The sequence below is a fragment of the Mchenga conophoros genome, linkage group LG18 (assembly GCF_057382185.1).
Source record: "Mchenga conophoros isolate Kocher_MC1m ecotype Shallow Benthic linkage group LG18, M_conophoros_male_GT1.1, whole genome shotgun sequence".
Classification (NCBI taxonomy): Eukaryota; Metazoa; Chordata; class Actinopteri; order Cichliformes; family Cichlidae; genus Mchenga; species Mchenga conophoros.
In genome coordinates this window covers 26,613,435-26,632,093 of record NC_140543.1, presented here as the reverse complement: position 1 = coordinate 26,632,093, position 18,659 = coordinate 26,613,435, and the positions used below count along the sequence as shown (strand labels likewise).

The 18,659-nt window shown below is 41.8% G+C and overlaps 1 protein-coding gene across 1 annotated transcript in view; it reads left to right on the top strand.

Moving 5' to 3' along the window:
- The first annotated feature begins 10,747 nt into the window (after positions 1-10,747).
- slc1a7a (solute carrier family 1 member 7a) overlaps positions 10,748-18,659 on the top strand; it is a 47,618-nt gene continuing 39,706 nt past the window's right edge. The window contains exon 1 of the mRNA XM_085253365.1: positions 10,748-11,521. Coding sequence (XP_085109491.1) covers positions 11,381-11,521 — 141 coding nt within the window. The 5' untranslated portion in view covers positions 10,748-11,380. The remainder of the gene's footprint in view (positions 11,522-18,659) is intronic.

Genomic DNA, 18,659 nt, shown 5'->3' with positions numbered 1-18,659 from the left:
AAACTATCATTCACCACCCTGCTGCTCACTCAGCCCGCTTCCCCTGGAAGACTTAAACTGCTCCAGCTTCTAGTAAACTCATGCCTCAGTCTATCTCCCTCCTTCAGATGCTCTGTTCTCTTTTCCTCTACTAATCTCTCCCCTTCTGTGTTGGAGAGCCTTTCGTCTCAGTGAACTCCCGTTCCGAGCCCCAGCGTCGTTCCACACTATTCTCACCAGTAAATTGTCTTCAGTGTCTCCCGAGCCCCTATGTCATTCCACGCCATTCTTACTAGTTAATCGTTTACTGCACCTGTGTAAATAAAACCCATGAAACTGATCACTGTTTCAGTCTGGTATCAGCTATGTCTGGTACTGGCCTCCGGGCCCTGTGACAGGCTGGACTAAAAATGGCGTGATAAGCAGTCGGTGTCCAAAGAAAAACTTTGAAAGACCTTCAGCAAACTATTCGAGGGCTATAATTTTTGAAAATTATTGCCTAAGTTCACTTCAAAAAATGTCTGTACTCTGGGAGTATTAAAGGCTGAAAAGAACAGAGCAAAAGGGGAGAAAGTATTGAATTTATAAAAATAAAATCAACCACTCTGGTTCGGTTTTTCTGTGTAAATGATAATAATCGCAAATCTTGAGCTTTACAAACAAAAGACATAAACTAAAAAGTGGCAGAGAAAAAGAGAATTTAGAAGGACATTTGAGGAAGACGGATTAGATTATTGAAAAGTAATTTTATAATTATTTAATATCCTTCATTGGTTACTCCTCCACAGCTTCTGGTTTGGTATGCAAAGCACCTGAATCTGCTAAATTTTGCTGATATGTCATTTGTAATGGAGTACACTGAAGCTCACAGCAAATGATGACCTGTAGATGCCGAACATGTCCGCCTAGTCTAAATGAATGAGAAACACACCAGGCCTGACTGCTCGCTGTAATCCCAGATTATCTCTGGCAGACCAATCCAGAAACAGGGAAAAATTGGCAGAAGAAAAGGGATTATTTGACAGTGGTTGGGGATTGTGGAGCAGTGTGGCAGCTCAAACACACACCTACATGTTCATCAAACTACTCACACATCTTCACAAACACAAAATGGACATATAACAGAATATTACATATTACAAGATTATGAACATACACAGCTGCATGTTCGCGACTGAAGCCCATTCTGCTCTCATTTCAGATGAGTTTGTGAGCATATCCCCGTGAGAGACAAATGATCGCAGCGATACACTGACCTCTGCCACCAACACATCACCCTCATGCACAACTGGAATTCCATCCATCTGCTCCTTTTTCTTCTGCTTCTTTCTCCCATCCATCTCCCTTACCCTATTAGTTCAGCTTTCTTTACTTGCTTGGTAAACATCCTCCATCACTGCACTGTGCCACATGACTGATGATACTGACCAACTCTGTGCACACTGTGGGCTGCATAATAGTGACACAGTGCCACATGGCTTTGAACTTAACAAATGTATTCATATATACCGCTGTGTTTTCTAAAAACCCACAATTGGTCAGAGAAGTATTTTCTCAATCAACATCTACACACCTGCAAGTTGTTGGCATGAGCTGACTGAGCTGTTTGAATGTTACTTGATTTAAAAAAAAAACAATTTTACTCATCTTTCAGTATCAAAGACATGCCTGAAGTGCCTGGCTATTCTGCATGTCTTCTTTGGGCACATTCATCAGAAACATTCCCAAACCAATTATTTTAGCTTAGCTGAAGACTACTGTGCTGATTAAAAGAGCAATGCATTTTGGATGGCAAAAACATTTTAGCCTTTGATTATATTCTCAATGAACACTGTGTAATACTCTCATTACAGACCTATCAGAATAGAAAGAAAAGTGAGAGGCTTCAGTGCATAACGGAGCAAGACAACAATTAGATCCAATTCTCTTGTTTAAGGCACAATGTCGACTGTCAAGACTTCAGAGCCAACTCCAGGATGCTGTTGGAAAGAAAACATTATCTGAAACTGGCAGCTAGATGGAAGAGGTTATTATCATTATTATTATTATTATTCCAGCTGTCACAGGGGTACACCAAGACAGATAACCATATTATATATAATATTTTATATAAAAATATTCATTTATTTTAATAGGTCAGTATCTCTTTTTCAAGAGAGACCCGTGTCTCAAACACATGTGAAGCTTAAGAGACAAACACCTTCACAACACATGATACAAAGACACATTATAGATGTTCATAAATTTAAAAACAAGCATGTCCACGAGTTATTGCAGATACATACAGTGGGGCAAAAAAGTATTTAGTCAGCCACCGATTGTGCAAGTTCCCCCACCTAAAATGATGACAGAGGTCAGTAATTTGCACCAGAGGTACACTTCAACTGTGAGAGACAGAATGTGAAAAAAAAATCCATGAATCCACATGGTAGGATTTGTAAAGAATTTATTCGTAAATCAGGGTGGAAAATAAGTATTTGGTCAATAACAAAAATACAACTCAATACTTTGTAACATAACCTTTGTTGGCAATAACAGAGGTCAAACGTTTACTATAGGTCTTTACCAGGTTTGCACACACAGTAGCTGGTATTTTGGCCCATTCCTCCATGCAGATCTTCTCGAGAGCAGTGATGTTTTGGGGCTGTCGCCGAGCAACACGGACTTTCAACTCCCGCCACAGATTTTCTATGGGGTTGAGGTCTGGAGACTGGCTAGGCCACTCCAGGACTTTCAAATGCTTCTTACGGAGCCACTCCTTTGTTGCCCGGGCGGTGTGTTTTGGATCATTGTCATGTTGGAAGACCCAGCCTCGTTTCATCTTCAACGCTCTCACTGATGGAAGGAGGTTTTGGCTCAAAATCTCACGATACATGGCCCCATTCATTCTGTCCTTAACACGGATCAGTCGTCCTGTCCCCTTGGCAGAAAAACAGCCCCATAGCATGATGTTTCCACCCCCATGCTTCACAGTAGGTATGGTGTTCTTGGGATGCAACTCAGTATTCTTCTTCCTCCAAACACGACGAGTTGAGTTTATACCAAAAAGTTCTACTTTGGTTTCATCTGACCACATGACATTCTCCCAATCCTCTGCTGTATCATCCATGTGCTCTCTGGCAAACTTCAGACGGGCCTGGACATGCACTGGCTTCAGCAGCGGAACACGTCTGGCACTGCGGGATTTGATTCCCTGCCGTTGTAGTGTGTTACTGATGGTGACCTTTGTTACTTTGGTCCCAGCTCTCTGCAGGTCATTCACCAGGTCCCCCCGTGTGGTTCTGGGATCTTTGCTCACCGTTCTCATGATCATTTTGACCCCACGGGATGAGATCTTGCGTGGAGCCCCAGATCGAGGGAGATTATCAGTGGTCTTGTACGTCTTCCATTTTCTGATGATTGCTCCCACAGTTGATTTTTTCACACCAAGCTGCTTGCCTATTGTAGATTCACTCTTCCCAGTCTGGTGCAGGTCTACAATACTTTTCCTGGTGTCCTTCGAAAGCTCTTTGGTCTTGGCCATGGCGGAGTTTGGAGTCTGACTGTTTGAGGCTGTGGACAGGTGTCTTTTATACAGATGATGAGTTCAAACAGGTGCCATTCATACAGGTAATGAGTGGGGGACAGAAAAGCTTCTTACAGAAGACGTTACAGGTCTGTGAGAGCCAGAGATTTTCCTTGTTTGAGGTGACCAAATACTTATTTTCCACCCTAATTTACGTATAAATTCTTTACAAATCCTACCATGTGGATTCATGGATTTTGTTTTCACATTCTGTCTCTCACAGTTGAAGTGTACCTCTGGTGCAAATTACTGACCTCTGTCATCATTTTAAGTGGGGGAACTTGCACAATCGGTGGCTGACTAAATACTTTTTTGCCCCACTGTATAAACATCATTTTTAACTGTGGCATTGAAATAAGAAAATGTAGCTGCAACGGTGTACTTAAATCAAGTCTTTCCGAATCCACTGTGACTAAGAGGAACATCTGATGTCAACTGATGTTGTGATCCTAAAGAGGATCATCAGGGGGTCCTTTTGTCCCTCTTTGGGGGGTTTCTCCCACTAGGTTTAAATCTGGGACTCCCCACCATTTGACCTTAGAACTGAAGAAGCTTCTCGGATGAGAGGTGAAACGTCTTCAAGCAACTTAAAGAAGTCCAGACACTTTTCTTTGTAAGCTCCTTTGACTACTATGACCTGGATGACTGAGAACCTTCACAGACATTTCTAATGCTGTTATTGCCGCAAAAGGAAGAAGCAATATTTGAAGTGAAAAATTAATATTTTAGTGAAAAGCAACAATTTCTACCCTAATCGATGCTTTTGCTCATATATTCTGTTTCCTTTATAACTCATTAATGGAATAAAAGTCATCTCAGAGGAAAATGTGAAACATTCTGGGTAATTTTTGATTAGTGGCATTCATTTATGTATAAGGATGGTAGTGATTTTCCTACCAAACTCACAACAAGAAAGTAATTAGGAAAATCTCTATTTCTTTACCCGAACACTTTAAAGAGTCTTGCTTGTGAACGTTCTCTGAGTTTTAAAATCCTGAAACGGGTGAATGAAATTCAGTTGCTTTTTAATGAGGTTCCATTTTCTGGCATGAAGTGAAAGGACAAGAAAACACACGGGATCCATCCATCAATATCCATCTCACTATCCTTTGTGCCTGTTTGTGCTTTGCAAGCTCTTCCTACAGCATTTTGATTTAGAGCAAGGTCTCTGCTTGGATTATCGCTGCTGTGTTAATGGTCAGAAAGTATTAGCTAGAAAGGCATTTTCCTCAGGGAGAAAAGCTGAAAGCAGGGCTCTTGAATAGTCTTTGTCCCAATCAGAGTCAAGTAGCCGGTGGCTTTTTTAAATTGCATTTTTTGCAGGTTACACAGAGACAGCAGCACATTTGTCATGCAGGTGCCTGTTTACATCCAAGTCTGCATACAGTGGGGCAAAAAAGTATTTAGTCAGCCACCGATTGTGCAAGTTCCCCCACCTAAAATGATGACAGAGGTCAGTAATTTGCACCAGAGGTACACTTCAACTGTGAGAGACAGAATGTGAAAAAAAAATCCATGAATTCACATGGTAGGATTTGTAAAGAATTTATTCGTAAATCAGGGTGGAAAATAAGTATTTGGTCAATAACAAAAATACAACTCAATACTTTGTAACATAACCTTTGTTGGCAATAACAGAGGTCAAACGTTTACTATAGGTCTTTACCAGGTTTGCACACACAGTAGCTGGTATTTTGGCCCATTCCTCCATGCAGATCTTCTCGAGAGCAGTGATGTTTTGGGGCTGTCGCCGAGCAACACGGACTTTCAACTCCCGCCACAGATTTTCTATGGGGTTGAGGTCTGGAGACTGGCTAGGCCACTCTAGGACTTTCAAATGCTTCTTACGGAGCCACTCCTTTGTTGCCCGGGCGGTGTGTTTTGGATCATTGTCATGTTGGAAGACCCAGCCTCGTTTCATCTTCAAAGCTCTCACTGATGGAAGGAGGTTTTGGCTCAAAATCTCACGATACATGGCCCCATTCATTCTGTCCTTAACACGGATCAGTCGTCCTGTCCCCTTGGCAGAAAAACAGCCCCATAGCATGATGTTTCCACCCCCATGCTTCACAGTAGGTATGGTGTTCTTGGGATGCAACTCAGTATTCTTCTTCCTCCAAACACGACGAGTTGAGTTTATACCAAAAAGTTCTACTTTGGTTTCATCTGACCACATGACATTCTCCCAATCCTCTGCTGTATCATCCATGTGCTCTCTGGCAAACTTCAGACGGGCCTGGACATGCACTGGCTTCAGCAGCGGAACATGTCTGGCACTGCGGGATTTGATTCCCTGCCGTTGTAGTGTGTTACTGATGGTGACCTTTGTTACTTTGGTCCCAGCTCTCTGCAGGTCATTCACCAGGTCCCCCCGTGTGGTTCTGGGATCTTTGCTCACCGTTCTCATGATCATTTTGACCCCACGGGATGAGATCTTGCGTGGAGCCCCAGATCGAGGGAGATTATCAGTGGTCTTGTATGTCTTCCATTTTCTGATGATTGCTCCCACAGTTGATTTTTTCACACCAAGCTGCTTGCCTATTGTAGATTCACTCTTCCCAGTCTGGTGCAGGTCTACAATACTTTTCCTGGTGTCCTTCGAAAGCTCTTTGGTCTTGGCCATGGCGGAGTTTGGAGTCTGACTGTTTGGGGCTGTGGACAGGTGTCTTTTATACAGATGATGAGTTCAAACAGGTGCCATTCATACAGGTAACGAGTGGGGGACAGAAAAGCTTCTTACAGAAGACGTTACAGGTCTGTGAGAGCCAGAGATTTTCCTTGTTTGAGGTGACCAAATACTTATTTTCCACCCTAATTTACGAATAAATTCTTTACAAATCCTACCATGTGGATTCATGGATTTTTTTTTTTTCCCACATTCTGTCTCTCACAGTTGAAGTGTACCTCTGGTGCAAATTACTGACCTCTGTCATCATTTTAGGTGGGGAACTTGCACAATCGGTGGCTGACTAAATACTTTTTTGCCCCACTGTATTTGGCCGCAGACAGCAGCACATCGCAGAGCTCAGCCACAGATTACACCGCAAACCCACAGCAGATGTGGCTTCTGGGATTACAATTAGAGTAATATCACCCATCATTTAAAAGGTTGTTGCGTTAACGTAATGAGAGAGCGTCTGGTTTTCCACATGTGCAACACATGGGGCATTGTTCGTGGAACTGAAATGAAGCATATCCGTTGCGCAGGACTGTAATCGTTGTGACAGAGACATGAGGTGGAGATGCACGGGCTTATGTCAGAAGTATGGGTGAGCTCTGAGACCTAGACATGGAGAAATCAGTGAAAATGTTTGCAGGTCTCTACATCCCTACAGATTCCTGAACACTGTGAAATTTCATAGTTTATTGGAAGGCAGATTTTCTGCTACATGAATCTAGTAACTGTGGTCATGTTAATACCCACGAAAATCACAGGCTATGACGTATTGCAGCTATTGCTTTCCACTCTATACCTGCCTTGTTAAAGTCATGAAAAAAGCTGGAGGAGACAGCACACAAACAAGGCTTGGTATTGATTTTCTTCTTTGCCAGAATTCAAAAGTTTCATTTTAAATATATTACCTTCTCTCACATTGCGAGAGTAAGCAACACTGTGAGATGGCCATCTGAAATTTCTGACACCTCTGAATTTAGTCCCAGGCTATCTTGCATGATGCAAATCCAATAAACCCATATTTTATTCAGAATAAACATCAGAAAGCATCAAATCTTTAAGCTGAGACTTTTGACAATGTCATGAATAAAATGAGTAAAGTTCAAAGAGTTTCTCAGACGTAAAAATGGGCAGCGGCTTATTAATCTGCAAAAAAAACAACAACAGATGAATTTCAGAATAATACTCCTCGATTTAAATTTGCAAAGCCTTTGAATATTCCATTGTATACGCTACATACTATAATATGTTTTTATTTACATTTTGCACAACACCCCAACTCTTTTGGAATGGTGGTTTTAAAAGAGCGATACAAGCAGATTTTTATCTTCAGTACTGCGGCAATGAAAAAACTTCCCCCTCAGTACAGTCTGACAGTGAATTGTAGATTCATTATCTCAAACTGACACTGACCAACCATCTTCCTATTAATGATACACTAATGCATATGATAATGATAATCGACCCTCTTTGATAACAGACCTCACTGGATTCAGTCACACCATTTAATTGAGCCTCTGACTTCCAGCTTCAGCAGCTTCATATAATTTTCCATCGAGTAAGAGACACAGCACAGCAGTGTCAGTAGGCAGGAGATGATTGATGGTGTGTGTGTGTGTGTGTGTGTGTGTGTGTGTGTGTGTGTGTGTGTGTGTGTGTGTGTGTGTGTGTAGGTGTAGGTTTTTTGTGTGTGTGTGTAGGTGTAGGTTTTTTGTGTGTGTGTGTAGGTGTCTGTATGTCCATGTGCTTTTTAGTGCACATGTGGAGATGTGATGTTGAGAGGACAGTTGACTGTGAATCCCTGTTAAAAATCTTACTATAATCATCACTGCAACATGCACCTAATAATAATAATAATAATAATAATAATAATAATAATAATAATGAGGATGATGATAATAATGTTGCCTTAATAAGGTAACGCTATCCACGCAACATAAAAAGATTCAGAGATGTCAGAGAATCTCTGTTTGCAAAGGACAAACTGTTGACAAATGTTGAATGGTCTTGATGTTCTCCTGAAAAGGTATTGCGTATACAATTTGCCTTGGGTGGGCCCAAGCTCATTAACCTGGACTGAGCTACACAAGGAAAACTGCCTGTTGTCTGACCAATCAAATATTTTAATTCTTTCTCTGGCTGTACAATGTTACTGTAGTGCTTGTTGGACAGCTCTCACACTTCAGTCGCCGGCCACGTCTTCCTTCTCTGTGCACACACACACACCTACATCCCAGCATGTTACTGAGTAAATCTAGGAGAGACCTAGTTAATGATGGCTGCCAACTATGCCAGCTAGCTGTCCCTGACACTACTCCGTGAACCCACTGCACCACCTCTCACTTGCGGCTGAGCCCCAAACCACACAATGCCACCACAGGTGTCTTATGGTACTGTAGTGGCTGCTTTGATTGACAAATTGCGGTCTATAAGATACAGACTCAAACACATCACTGAAAGGCAAACAACATAGTTACTGAGGTAATCAAGGGAAATGGAGACAGGAGGGTAACAAGACAGAACTGAAATTAATCAAGACAATTACATAGGAAATAAAACTAAAAGCCAAGTACAAGAGACAAAAGGACTCAAATAACAACACTGGAATTGAGTAATACCTAAAACAAAAACGGAGACTTGAAACAAGACACAAAAGAACACAGAAGTGGCAGGAATCAACTAAAAAAACTCAAGAAATCAAAGATAGTGATAAAAACTAAAATAAAAGCTCAAATAAACACATTGTTCAAAATGCATAAAAGTCCTAGCTGCAATTACAAAAATACAGAAAATTTCACAGCTGAAAAATATAAACTGTAGCCTGAGAACAACCAATGAAAAGGAAAAATATCCATAGAAGTCAAAACTGCATTTTGTATCAGGGTGTGAATGTAATTTAACACTGTCAAATCGGGCATTTCAACATGAGAGTCAGTGAGAATTAACTCCTTTTTGTAACCAGCCTCATGTGTGACACCTACATGAAATGCTGTTTCTGCAGCCTCCACACTGGCTTCATTATTTTAGCTTTCACTGTTGCCCTTTGGTTCTTATGTATTGTATCCATACATTTTAGGATGTAAGCCTGACACTGTTAGCTGTTTGCTTAGCATCCTACAAACTGGTCTAAATATGGTCACATTGGGCTCAGAAAGCTCAAGATGGCAATGCACATAAAGCTGAAATGGTGGTTTTGAAAAAAATCCAGAAACCGGTGACTGATGTTAGGGTGGCTAATTCCATCTTTTATTGTATGGGAACCACTGTGTACATGGTATGGGTACAGTCCACAGTTATAGCATACATATACATGGCGTGAAAGCAACATATACTACCGTACTGATATTATGTTCTTCAGATAAAGACTTTTTTATTTAGCAAGAAATTCCAGAATTCATTAAATTCATAACATTTTAGCTCAGTTACGCCATTAAATATATTCTTTTTGCGGTGTTTTAAACAAAATCTAGGATTTTTATTGTTCATTGCTTAAATCCCACCATTCAATCCACTCATAGTGTTTCACAAAACACTATAACCACGTTTTCAGCGAGTGCTATGATCCCATTACAGCAAAAAATGATGACTAACTTTGACTAACATCCCCTAGCTGATGTCTATTTTCTTATCTTTACACCAAATGGTTCAACTCACTTTTAGGACTCATGTTTCTGAAGGGAAAAGTTAAGTTAAGGTACGTATTATGATATGCTATTTTTCCCAGTATCAAGTTATTTCATGCTATTTTATGATCGTTTTTCAAGTAACTAAGAGAACAGGTCATAAATAGATCATGTTTGTGCTATGTGGAAAGCTATAATCAGCAACAGTAATGACTGAAGTTCTTCTTTCCTGTTCCCCTGTCCTCATCCCCAATCGCTTGGGCAGATGCTTCCTCCAGTCTAAGACTGCTGGAGGCTTCTTCCTGTTAAAACGATGTTTTTCCTTCCCACTGTCGATAAGTGCTTGCTTATTCGGGGTTGTTTGATAGTTGGGAATGTACAAAGTATTTTCCTTATTTTAGTCTTTTTTGGCACTGTTGAGTTTTATAACTGTGAACTGTTACTCGAGATCAGTCTCAAATTCTGGATAGTGTACCAAGCAAGACTTACTGAGTAACTTTACATGCCCAGCTGTCCATATTTAATCTTTTTAAATCATATTTAATCAAGTCTATAAACTTGATCGGATCTTCAGATAGAAAATATAAATATTTTTAAATATATTTCTAAATATTTTTCTCCAGCTCATATCAGTGTACCTGTAATATGCTGGACTTTGCATAATTTATAATGCTCCACATAATTTATGATGCTCTGGTACATATTTATGTACTCAGCCCAACTGTGCGCGTTCTTATTTCTGTCAGTGCGCATTCAGCTGGCATCATGTTCACTGTTAGTGCATCTCTGCAAAAACAGAGCAACAGTTCATCAATACCGTTGGGCATAGTTTTTACCTGAAACTGTTTGTTTACCTTATTTACCTTATGCAGGTGTATTTGGATTGTTTTTTTCTTTTTCTTTTTCCTGGTCTGGGAAAATCTGCTGTGCAATTGTTCAGAGAGCTCTCTAATCCAGCCTTTGATCTGAGTTGTGCAGTGAAGCCTAATAGGATCGTAGTATTAACCCCGATGACAATACCACCAGCTGTCGCAGAGCCCCCTGTTGGTCACCAGCTGAAATGTGCCTGTGGGGGAAGGGTAAGGAGGGTGGAGGGGTTGACTGACAGAGAAAGAGACAGAAACAGATTGACAGGGATCGGGAGAGAGGATCTGTGTGATGCTCAAAGTGAAGTAACAGAGGAAGAAGCTCAGAGGAGAAAAACTCCTGAAGTGCTTTATTTTTGGACGACTACCTCTTCAATTTTACTTTGAATCCTCCTCCATTAGTTAAATGACTTTTCTTCGTGCGTAATCTTCGACTTTTTTTTATTTTTTTCCTTAAAAACATACTTTTTCACTTATCAATCTCTACATTTATTCCCTTTTTTCCCCTCCCACCTGCTGCGGCCACACCCTGATATTTTTCCAGTGCTGTGGCAGCTGTTGGCTCTCTGATTTCTTGATATGGCTAAATAAGAGGTGGAAGGGTGGGGGGCTTGCCGGTGGTTTTCTTTGAGGGTTGAGAAGTTGAAGAGGGAACCAGGAGAAGAGGAGGAGGATGGCGGTGGCCCTGGAAGAAGTTTGGGGGCGAGTGAAAAATGTCTGCAAGCAGAACGGACTGCTCATTCTGTCTGTGCTGGCCGTGGTCATCGGCTGCCTGTTGGGCTTCTTCCTCAGAGGCAAGCAGCTCTCCGAGCAGGTCAGTTAGTCCTAGTCCCCCTACTCCCACCCCCAGCACCCAATATAAATGCGCTACCCTGCTGGCCCCCTTCTGTCTTATCTCCCCCCTCATTGTCAGCCCCTGGATCCTTCTTATGTGATAAAATCAGATCCTCACTCCCCAGTATCAGCCTCTTTAACTCCACTCCATGTCATAACCACCAGCATTTACATAAACATGCGAAAAGAAAAACAGTGACAGCGTTCTACTGAGAAACAATTAGACTCTTGGGCTTGGCCATATCTACTGCACACCTAACCCCAACCCTAAACCAGACTTAAGCCACAAATTAAATAATTAGTCATGCAGATTCCTGTTCCCAAATGCATACAAACCAATCAACTACACATTCGTTGTCATTCTGTCACTTTCATTAAATATACTTTCACCAATTCTGCCCACTGAAGTCAGAGCTGCACTGTAATGAATACTAAAGTATGTCTCAGATGTCTCAGTACAGACGAATCCAACTCCAGTGGCTTATGCGAGGTTTTGCTCTCAAGCTGCAATTGCAAAAGAGAGGCCAAAATACGACATGAAAAGGCCTCAGAGGTGACAGTATATTTAAAAAAAAAAACTCAGTCAAAGTGGTTTGATTGCTCCTAGAAAAGCATCAAAGGTCAGACTCATTCACGATCCAATCTATAAGCTATATCAGGGACACTAAAATAGCAAAGGACTTTCCAAAGATGAGGGAATTGTATTTCTCCCTGTTTAAAATGTGAAACAGGGCTTTTCAGATCGTCTATGGCCTGTGTGAATCCATAGAAAAGGGATTGCTGGTGGGGAGATTAGTTGTCAGTCGCTCGCAGAAAAACGAAATCACATCAAGGCATGCCATTTGTTTTTACTTATATAGGTCACACAAGACTGAATGGGAAGAGATCTTCAATAGTCGGAATTCAGGAGATGCTAAGAGGCTGCTGAGAAAGCATGTCTAAACTAAATGTAACTGAAAAATGACTTTGATGTGCTTGAAACAGAATTTTAAAAAAAAATGTGAGTTGTTTGAAAATGAATGATGAGGACGTAGATGTGTGTGTGTGTGTGCTGTTGGATATATGATGAAATATGTTGACACTGTGGGCATTTGAACATCCGCCTGCTGTCAGAGTCAGCCGTACGACATCACGGTGCTTTTGTTTTGATCCATGTGGTGCAAAAAAAACCAAAGCTGTGCTTTGATGACAGCATCAGTCATCTGTTTTATATTTAGCACACAAAGCTTGAAAAGGTCCATACGTAGAATACCTTACTCTAGAATGGGCCACTCTTATTTGGCAATAGCCCACAGCAGGCACTCAGAATCCAAAGCAGTGCTAAGGTTTATGGCACATGTCCACCAGCAGGCGATCCAGTGAACTAAAGTGTTCAGGTTAGGACACTAAATTCTCCGAGTCCCACTGTGAGTAAATGCGTGTCCTCTTTCTTCAACTGCTGTCTATTAAGGGTTGCTGAAGACACTGAAGTCATAAGTCAGCTGGCAACTATAGTGCTGTATAGTCCGTAGATCCTTGAGACTATTTGGTAGCCACATCAAAATTATTCATAAAGTAAATGAAAATAGAGAATCAGTTCAGATCATTCATAAAGTAATAGTTATTTTTTATCTTTCTCAAAATTATGAAGTTGCCTTTACCTGGCAACAGTTGATTGCTGACAGTGTTGCCATACAGTAGTACACAAGTTGTCACATTAGTACAGTATGTAGAGATGGAAATTTACAGTAAATAAAGTCACGCAAAAATAACTCTACTTAGTATTTAAAGTCTGGTTAATATTTATGGTCTGAATTATGGTCTGGTGGAGCTTATGCCAGCTGTCATAGAGTGTGAGGCAGGATACTGTCTGCACAGGATTGCAGTCCTGTCAAGGGCAGGGCTCATTTTCTTTAAAGAAAAATCGTTTCTGTCAGATAAAAAGCCAAAAGATCACCAGTGTCAGTTGGCTACACCCTCTGAGCATCATGACTGAACAACATTTTATGACAGTTCATCTTAGAGTCTTTGAAATCCTGAGACAGTGTTTGACTTGAGAAATAAAAATTGACAAATGCTCAAAAAAAAGAACGAAATCGCACTGCAATCTAGTCTGGCGTAATAGTAGTCAAGAAAAGCTGCACTGTTACACACAAATGTGTCATGTCTCGTTCTACACACTGTATTGCAAGTTGCAATTTTGCTTTTAGTATTTCTGCTTGCTGATTGCCCAGCTCAGCATCCTGACACAGGGAGGAAGAATATGATGTCTTACGCTTGCTATAAGTTAATATTTGAAATAGTTGATTTGCTTGTTTAACTCTAGTTCAAGTAAAGAGGCAGAGCAAATTAATTCGCTGATAAACAACACTAAACAATTCAGTGTCTTTGACGGTCTTTGTGGGTTAAAATAATGGGAATTGTGTAAAACAAATAATATGAAATAAAATAAATAAATAAACCTTTACCAAATACAGTGAAGCAACAGAAGAAATGACATTTACAAAATATCACTGAAAATTAAACAGTAGGAAGATGTATACACTCATTCACACACCCACATGTATCACATGTGAGTGTGTGAATGTGTGTGTGAATGCGTGGGTGACTGGATGTGTAAAGCGCTTTGGGGTCCTTAGGGACTAGTAAAGCGCTATACAAATACAGGCCATTTACCATTTACCATGTAAGGAAATGTATTAATGGTGCAGATTAAAGGTTTGAGTGGTATTGCCGTTTAAAATGTAATTTTAATTAGAAGTTGTGGCTCACAGAAATGTCAAAAATAAATTACAACATGTCACAAAAACAGCTCTGTGCACACTGTAAGAGCACTCAAAGGCTGATTGTTTCCCAGATGGTCTGTAACCCTGCACCTCTGTGAGCACAGAGAATATTTAACATGCACTAATTGCACACGTTGTAGAAAGCTACTGTTGCAGAGCGATTCAGCTGCCCAGCTGCAATTTAGAAACACAATAGTTTGCCATAAAACAATCAACATCAAGACAAGGCTTTGACAAAAGCTTTGATGCAAGTGTTGATCATCGGGCTTCGTGGCTTAATCTTTGGGTTTGCATACAAACAAGCATATACGTATGCCAGCCCGTGGCTTCAGCGTGTGTGTCCGCAAGTACCACATGTCTAACAAAGAGTTTGCTCTGCTTTCAGCAGATGCCAGGACTCAGTGGCAGCTGTGTTTGTCCCTCACACGCAATAAAAAGTCTCACACACATGCACATAAACGTGCGTGCGTGTATATACTGCGTCCACCCACACTGTTACACACACACGCGCACACGCATGGCCATTTAGCTGTAAAAGCTCTCCCACTTAAAAACAGAAGCAAAAAGCTTCTATTGCTCCATCATCTCATGCACAGATGTGATGTACTTACATTTCATTTGTTCCAACTCTTCACCTCCGTTTTGCCACATGCCCCCCCCCCCCCTCCCCCACCTCCCATCTGTTTGACCTGCTGATTAGGTAATCAGCTAAGTGCAATGTTTTTTGTGGGAGCTCTTCTGTAAATGCTGTTGATCGCAGTGATATCAACCAAAACAATGTTTCTGACATATCTGACTAATAAGTGATAGATTAACTGTAGGTATGAAAAGTCATCGCTGACATATTTATGTTAACATCAATGTACCCCTTTTTTCCAACAGATTTTCTAGTTGTCACATAAGATTTTTTTTAGGTTTCCACCTGTGTAGTTGAAACTAGTACAATATTAGTGTGAAAAACACCTGATGAGCTCCTGGTTTCTTTGCAGAGCTGCAACTTGACTTTTAAAAACACTTTTTTTTTGTATTTATTCTAACATGTTATTATACAGTAATCTTACTTTGAACACTGTGAAGTATTTGAACACCTGCTTTAGGGGATTCAGACACTTCAAATCTATCTAGTCTATTCAGACTGTTGATGCTTTTTGTCACTGCTTCAAAGTTTCTTGACATTTGCTTTTAAAGACTTTGTCACAGTGTGTGGAAGCAGATTGTGTGGAACGTGAATAATGGACCCAAACGCAGACACAATGGAACGTGGAACGTAGCTTGAATTTTTTTTAAAAAAAAAAAGGTTTAATAAGGCTGATAAAAAAAAAAGGTGCAAACAAAGGCCAAGGCAAACTGATGCAAAACTAAACATTAAACTAAACTGGGTGAACTAAAATACAACATGAAGAACCCTGACATGGATATGAACAAACCTGGACATGTATACATGAGACCTGGAAACATGGTGTGAAGGGGAAGTGGGAACACATGGGGAAACAGCTGATTAGAATGACAGGGAAGTGAAAGTAAACACAATGAATATGGGACACCAGACCTCTTCAAAATAAAACAGGAAACATAATGAGACTCAGGAATGAGACTTAAACACAGGGGTGAAGACACAAGGAGAATCTAAGAAACATTGAACTATAACGGCAACCTAGGCATAACGGAAATGACCCTGGATCATGACTGATTCTTTTTTCTTTTCTTATACGTATTCTTTTTTTTTTTTTTTTTTTTTTTTTTTTTTGTGTGTCCCGTTTGGATCTTTAGCCATCAGAATTGTTGTCTTAAGGCCAAGAAAGATGCCAAGCGGATTTATTTTACCAAGTGGATCATCATGGCCTTGCCATATTGGTCCATTTGATTGACCTTTATTATAATTATGAATTTATTTTATTTTCAGTTCCTACAAACGGGACAGACATGACTGGGGGATAGGACAGGGAAAAAGAATGAAAGAAAGAGAGGGAGAGAAAGAAAACCAAAGGGGAGAAGAGACGGTGAGAAGGGGGGAAGAAAGAAAAAAACAAACAAACAACAAAAACAAACAAACACCTGGGTCACCTGTATGGAGAAAAAAAACAGAAGAGAAAGCAAACAACAAAGAGCAACATAATAAAAAAAACGGCACCATCACAATAAACTAGCTAGCAGTAGATATCAGTAGATACTAAGTAATAAACGATATTGTGCAGCACGCAAGATAGACAGCGCACAATGTGCTTTGAGGCAGCAGCCAAGAAAGCTGTAGTCCGCGTCTGTGAATACCCATGTGTACACCTGTGTGCATACCTGTGTGGATCAGCGCGCTTGTATTCCAAAGGTTTCTCCATGTAATGATCTGCTAGGGAGTGTGGGGGAGCCACAGCCCCGTCCTCCAGGGTATGAAGCAGGTATGGAGGAGATCAAAACTCCAGACATCCAGAGGCCCCCAGAACACAACAGACCAAGGAAGACCAACAGAGGGGCAGCCACGCCACTGTCTCAGTAAGAGCTGAGGAGAGTCCCAGATGAGGGCTCACTCAGCAGCCGCGGAGCAGAAGCCAGGGGGAGTTGCAGTGACGCGCCCGTGAGCTCCGCCGGCAGCCAGCTGTGCCTGAGTGACCGAGCCCCAGGCCGAGAGGCCGGGGGCACCCCACCTCCGAAGGGGCCCGAGCGAGCCCCAGGCTCCAGGCCCTGATAAGCGGCCGTCAAGGAGTGAGCCGGTGTGTACCCGGACGCCCACCCCCAGACACAAAGAACCACCAACGCACCGACACCTGAGGGAGTCCGCCACTGGCAGGGGAAGTGGTGGTGGGTGGAGATAGGCCTCCAAACCTTGGAGGGCCTGAGATGTCCCCAGAGAGGTGGCGTCTGATACCCAACCTGACATATAGACACAGACATACAGGCACACACATATACAAACATCCATTCCCACCCTCATGCTCTCATATGCACTTACTCCACAGTCAACCAACGTGGAGACAGACATAAAGAGACGCTGTACACACGATCACACTCCCCAAGCGTACTCTACAAACCGGGTCTAGGTACCCTTGCCCCTGGAGGGGGGAACTGCACCCAGACCCAGGTGGTGTTACCCTTTTCCCTGCGGTGGGGAGAGGCAGACCGCCCCGACTCCGCAGCAGCAGGGAGGCCCCACACTCCAGACCGCAGTCGGACGGCCAACTCCTCCTAGCCCCCCCGCTCCAGCAGGCCGCAGAGAACTTCTCTTATACGTATTCTTACATTTTTACACAACAAGTGGCTTTGATGAAAACTTGTGTTTGTTTTTGATAGCTGAGGATAAACCATAGGTGAGGGTAGGGACGTAGATCAGTTATGGTCACGAGCTGTGGGTAGTGACCGAAAGAACGAGATTGCGAATACAAGCGGCAGAAATGAGCTTCCTCCAAAGGGTGGCTGGACTCTCCCTTAGAGATAGGGCCAGAAGTTCGGCCATTCGGGAGGTGCTCAGAGTAGAGCCGCTGCTCTGTCACATCGAAAGGAATCAGTTGAGGTGATTCGGGCATCTGATAAGGATGCCTCCTGGGCACCTCCTGGGTAAGGTGTTCTGGGCATGTTCCACAGGGAGGAGGCCCCGGGGCAGACCCAGGACACGCTGGAGAGATTATATCCTTCGGCTGGCCTGGAAACGCCTTGGTGTTCCCCCGGAAAAGATGGAGGAGGTGGCTGGGGAGAGGGAGGTCTGGGCTTCTCTGCTTGGGCTGCTGCCCCCGTGACCCGGCCCCGGATAAGCGGAAGAAGATGGATGGATGGATGGATGGGTGGATGGAAAATAAAGGGATGAAAATTCTAACTCAACCTACGTCACTCAAAATTTTAGTTGAAAATAATGGAAAAATTCTTTGAATGTGGGATTACGTCAAATTATGATTCAGTGTGATTGGTTCAGTGCTTTTTAGCCGTACTATGAATAGAGCTCTAAAATAGTACATGTTTAACGCCGTCCTTGTCCTTGCTTTTCAGCCATTGTGTTTTGAGCCAGTGTAGAATTTTTTTTAGCCAGAAAAATCAGAAAGATGGCAACACATGCACAAAAGACACACTGAGGCCTGTTCAGTTATTGAACGCAAAATGATGTTACTGATATTGATGTTGGATCTTGAAAACAACTTTAGCCTTTGGTTGAAAAAAAAAAGCAACAGATAACATGTAATCTGAAAGTGACTGAATATAGTGTTAAAACTAAAAGGTCCATACCAAGTGACCTAAGAGGTTTGCAAGGCTCGGAGCGTTTCTTCAGATCCAATCGGTTTTGTGTTGAAGTCATCTTTACATGGGAAAGTGTAATCTAAAGGGCAGTTGTATACTAAAAAGGGTCTGTTTGGTAAGTTACAAAAAGAAGGC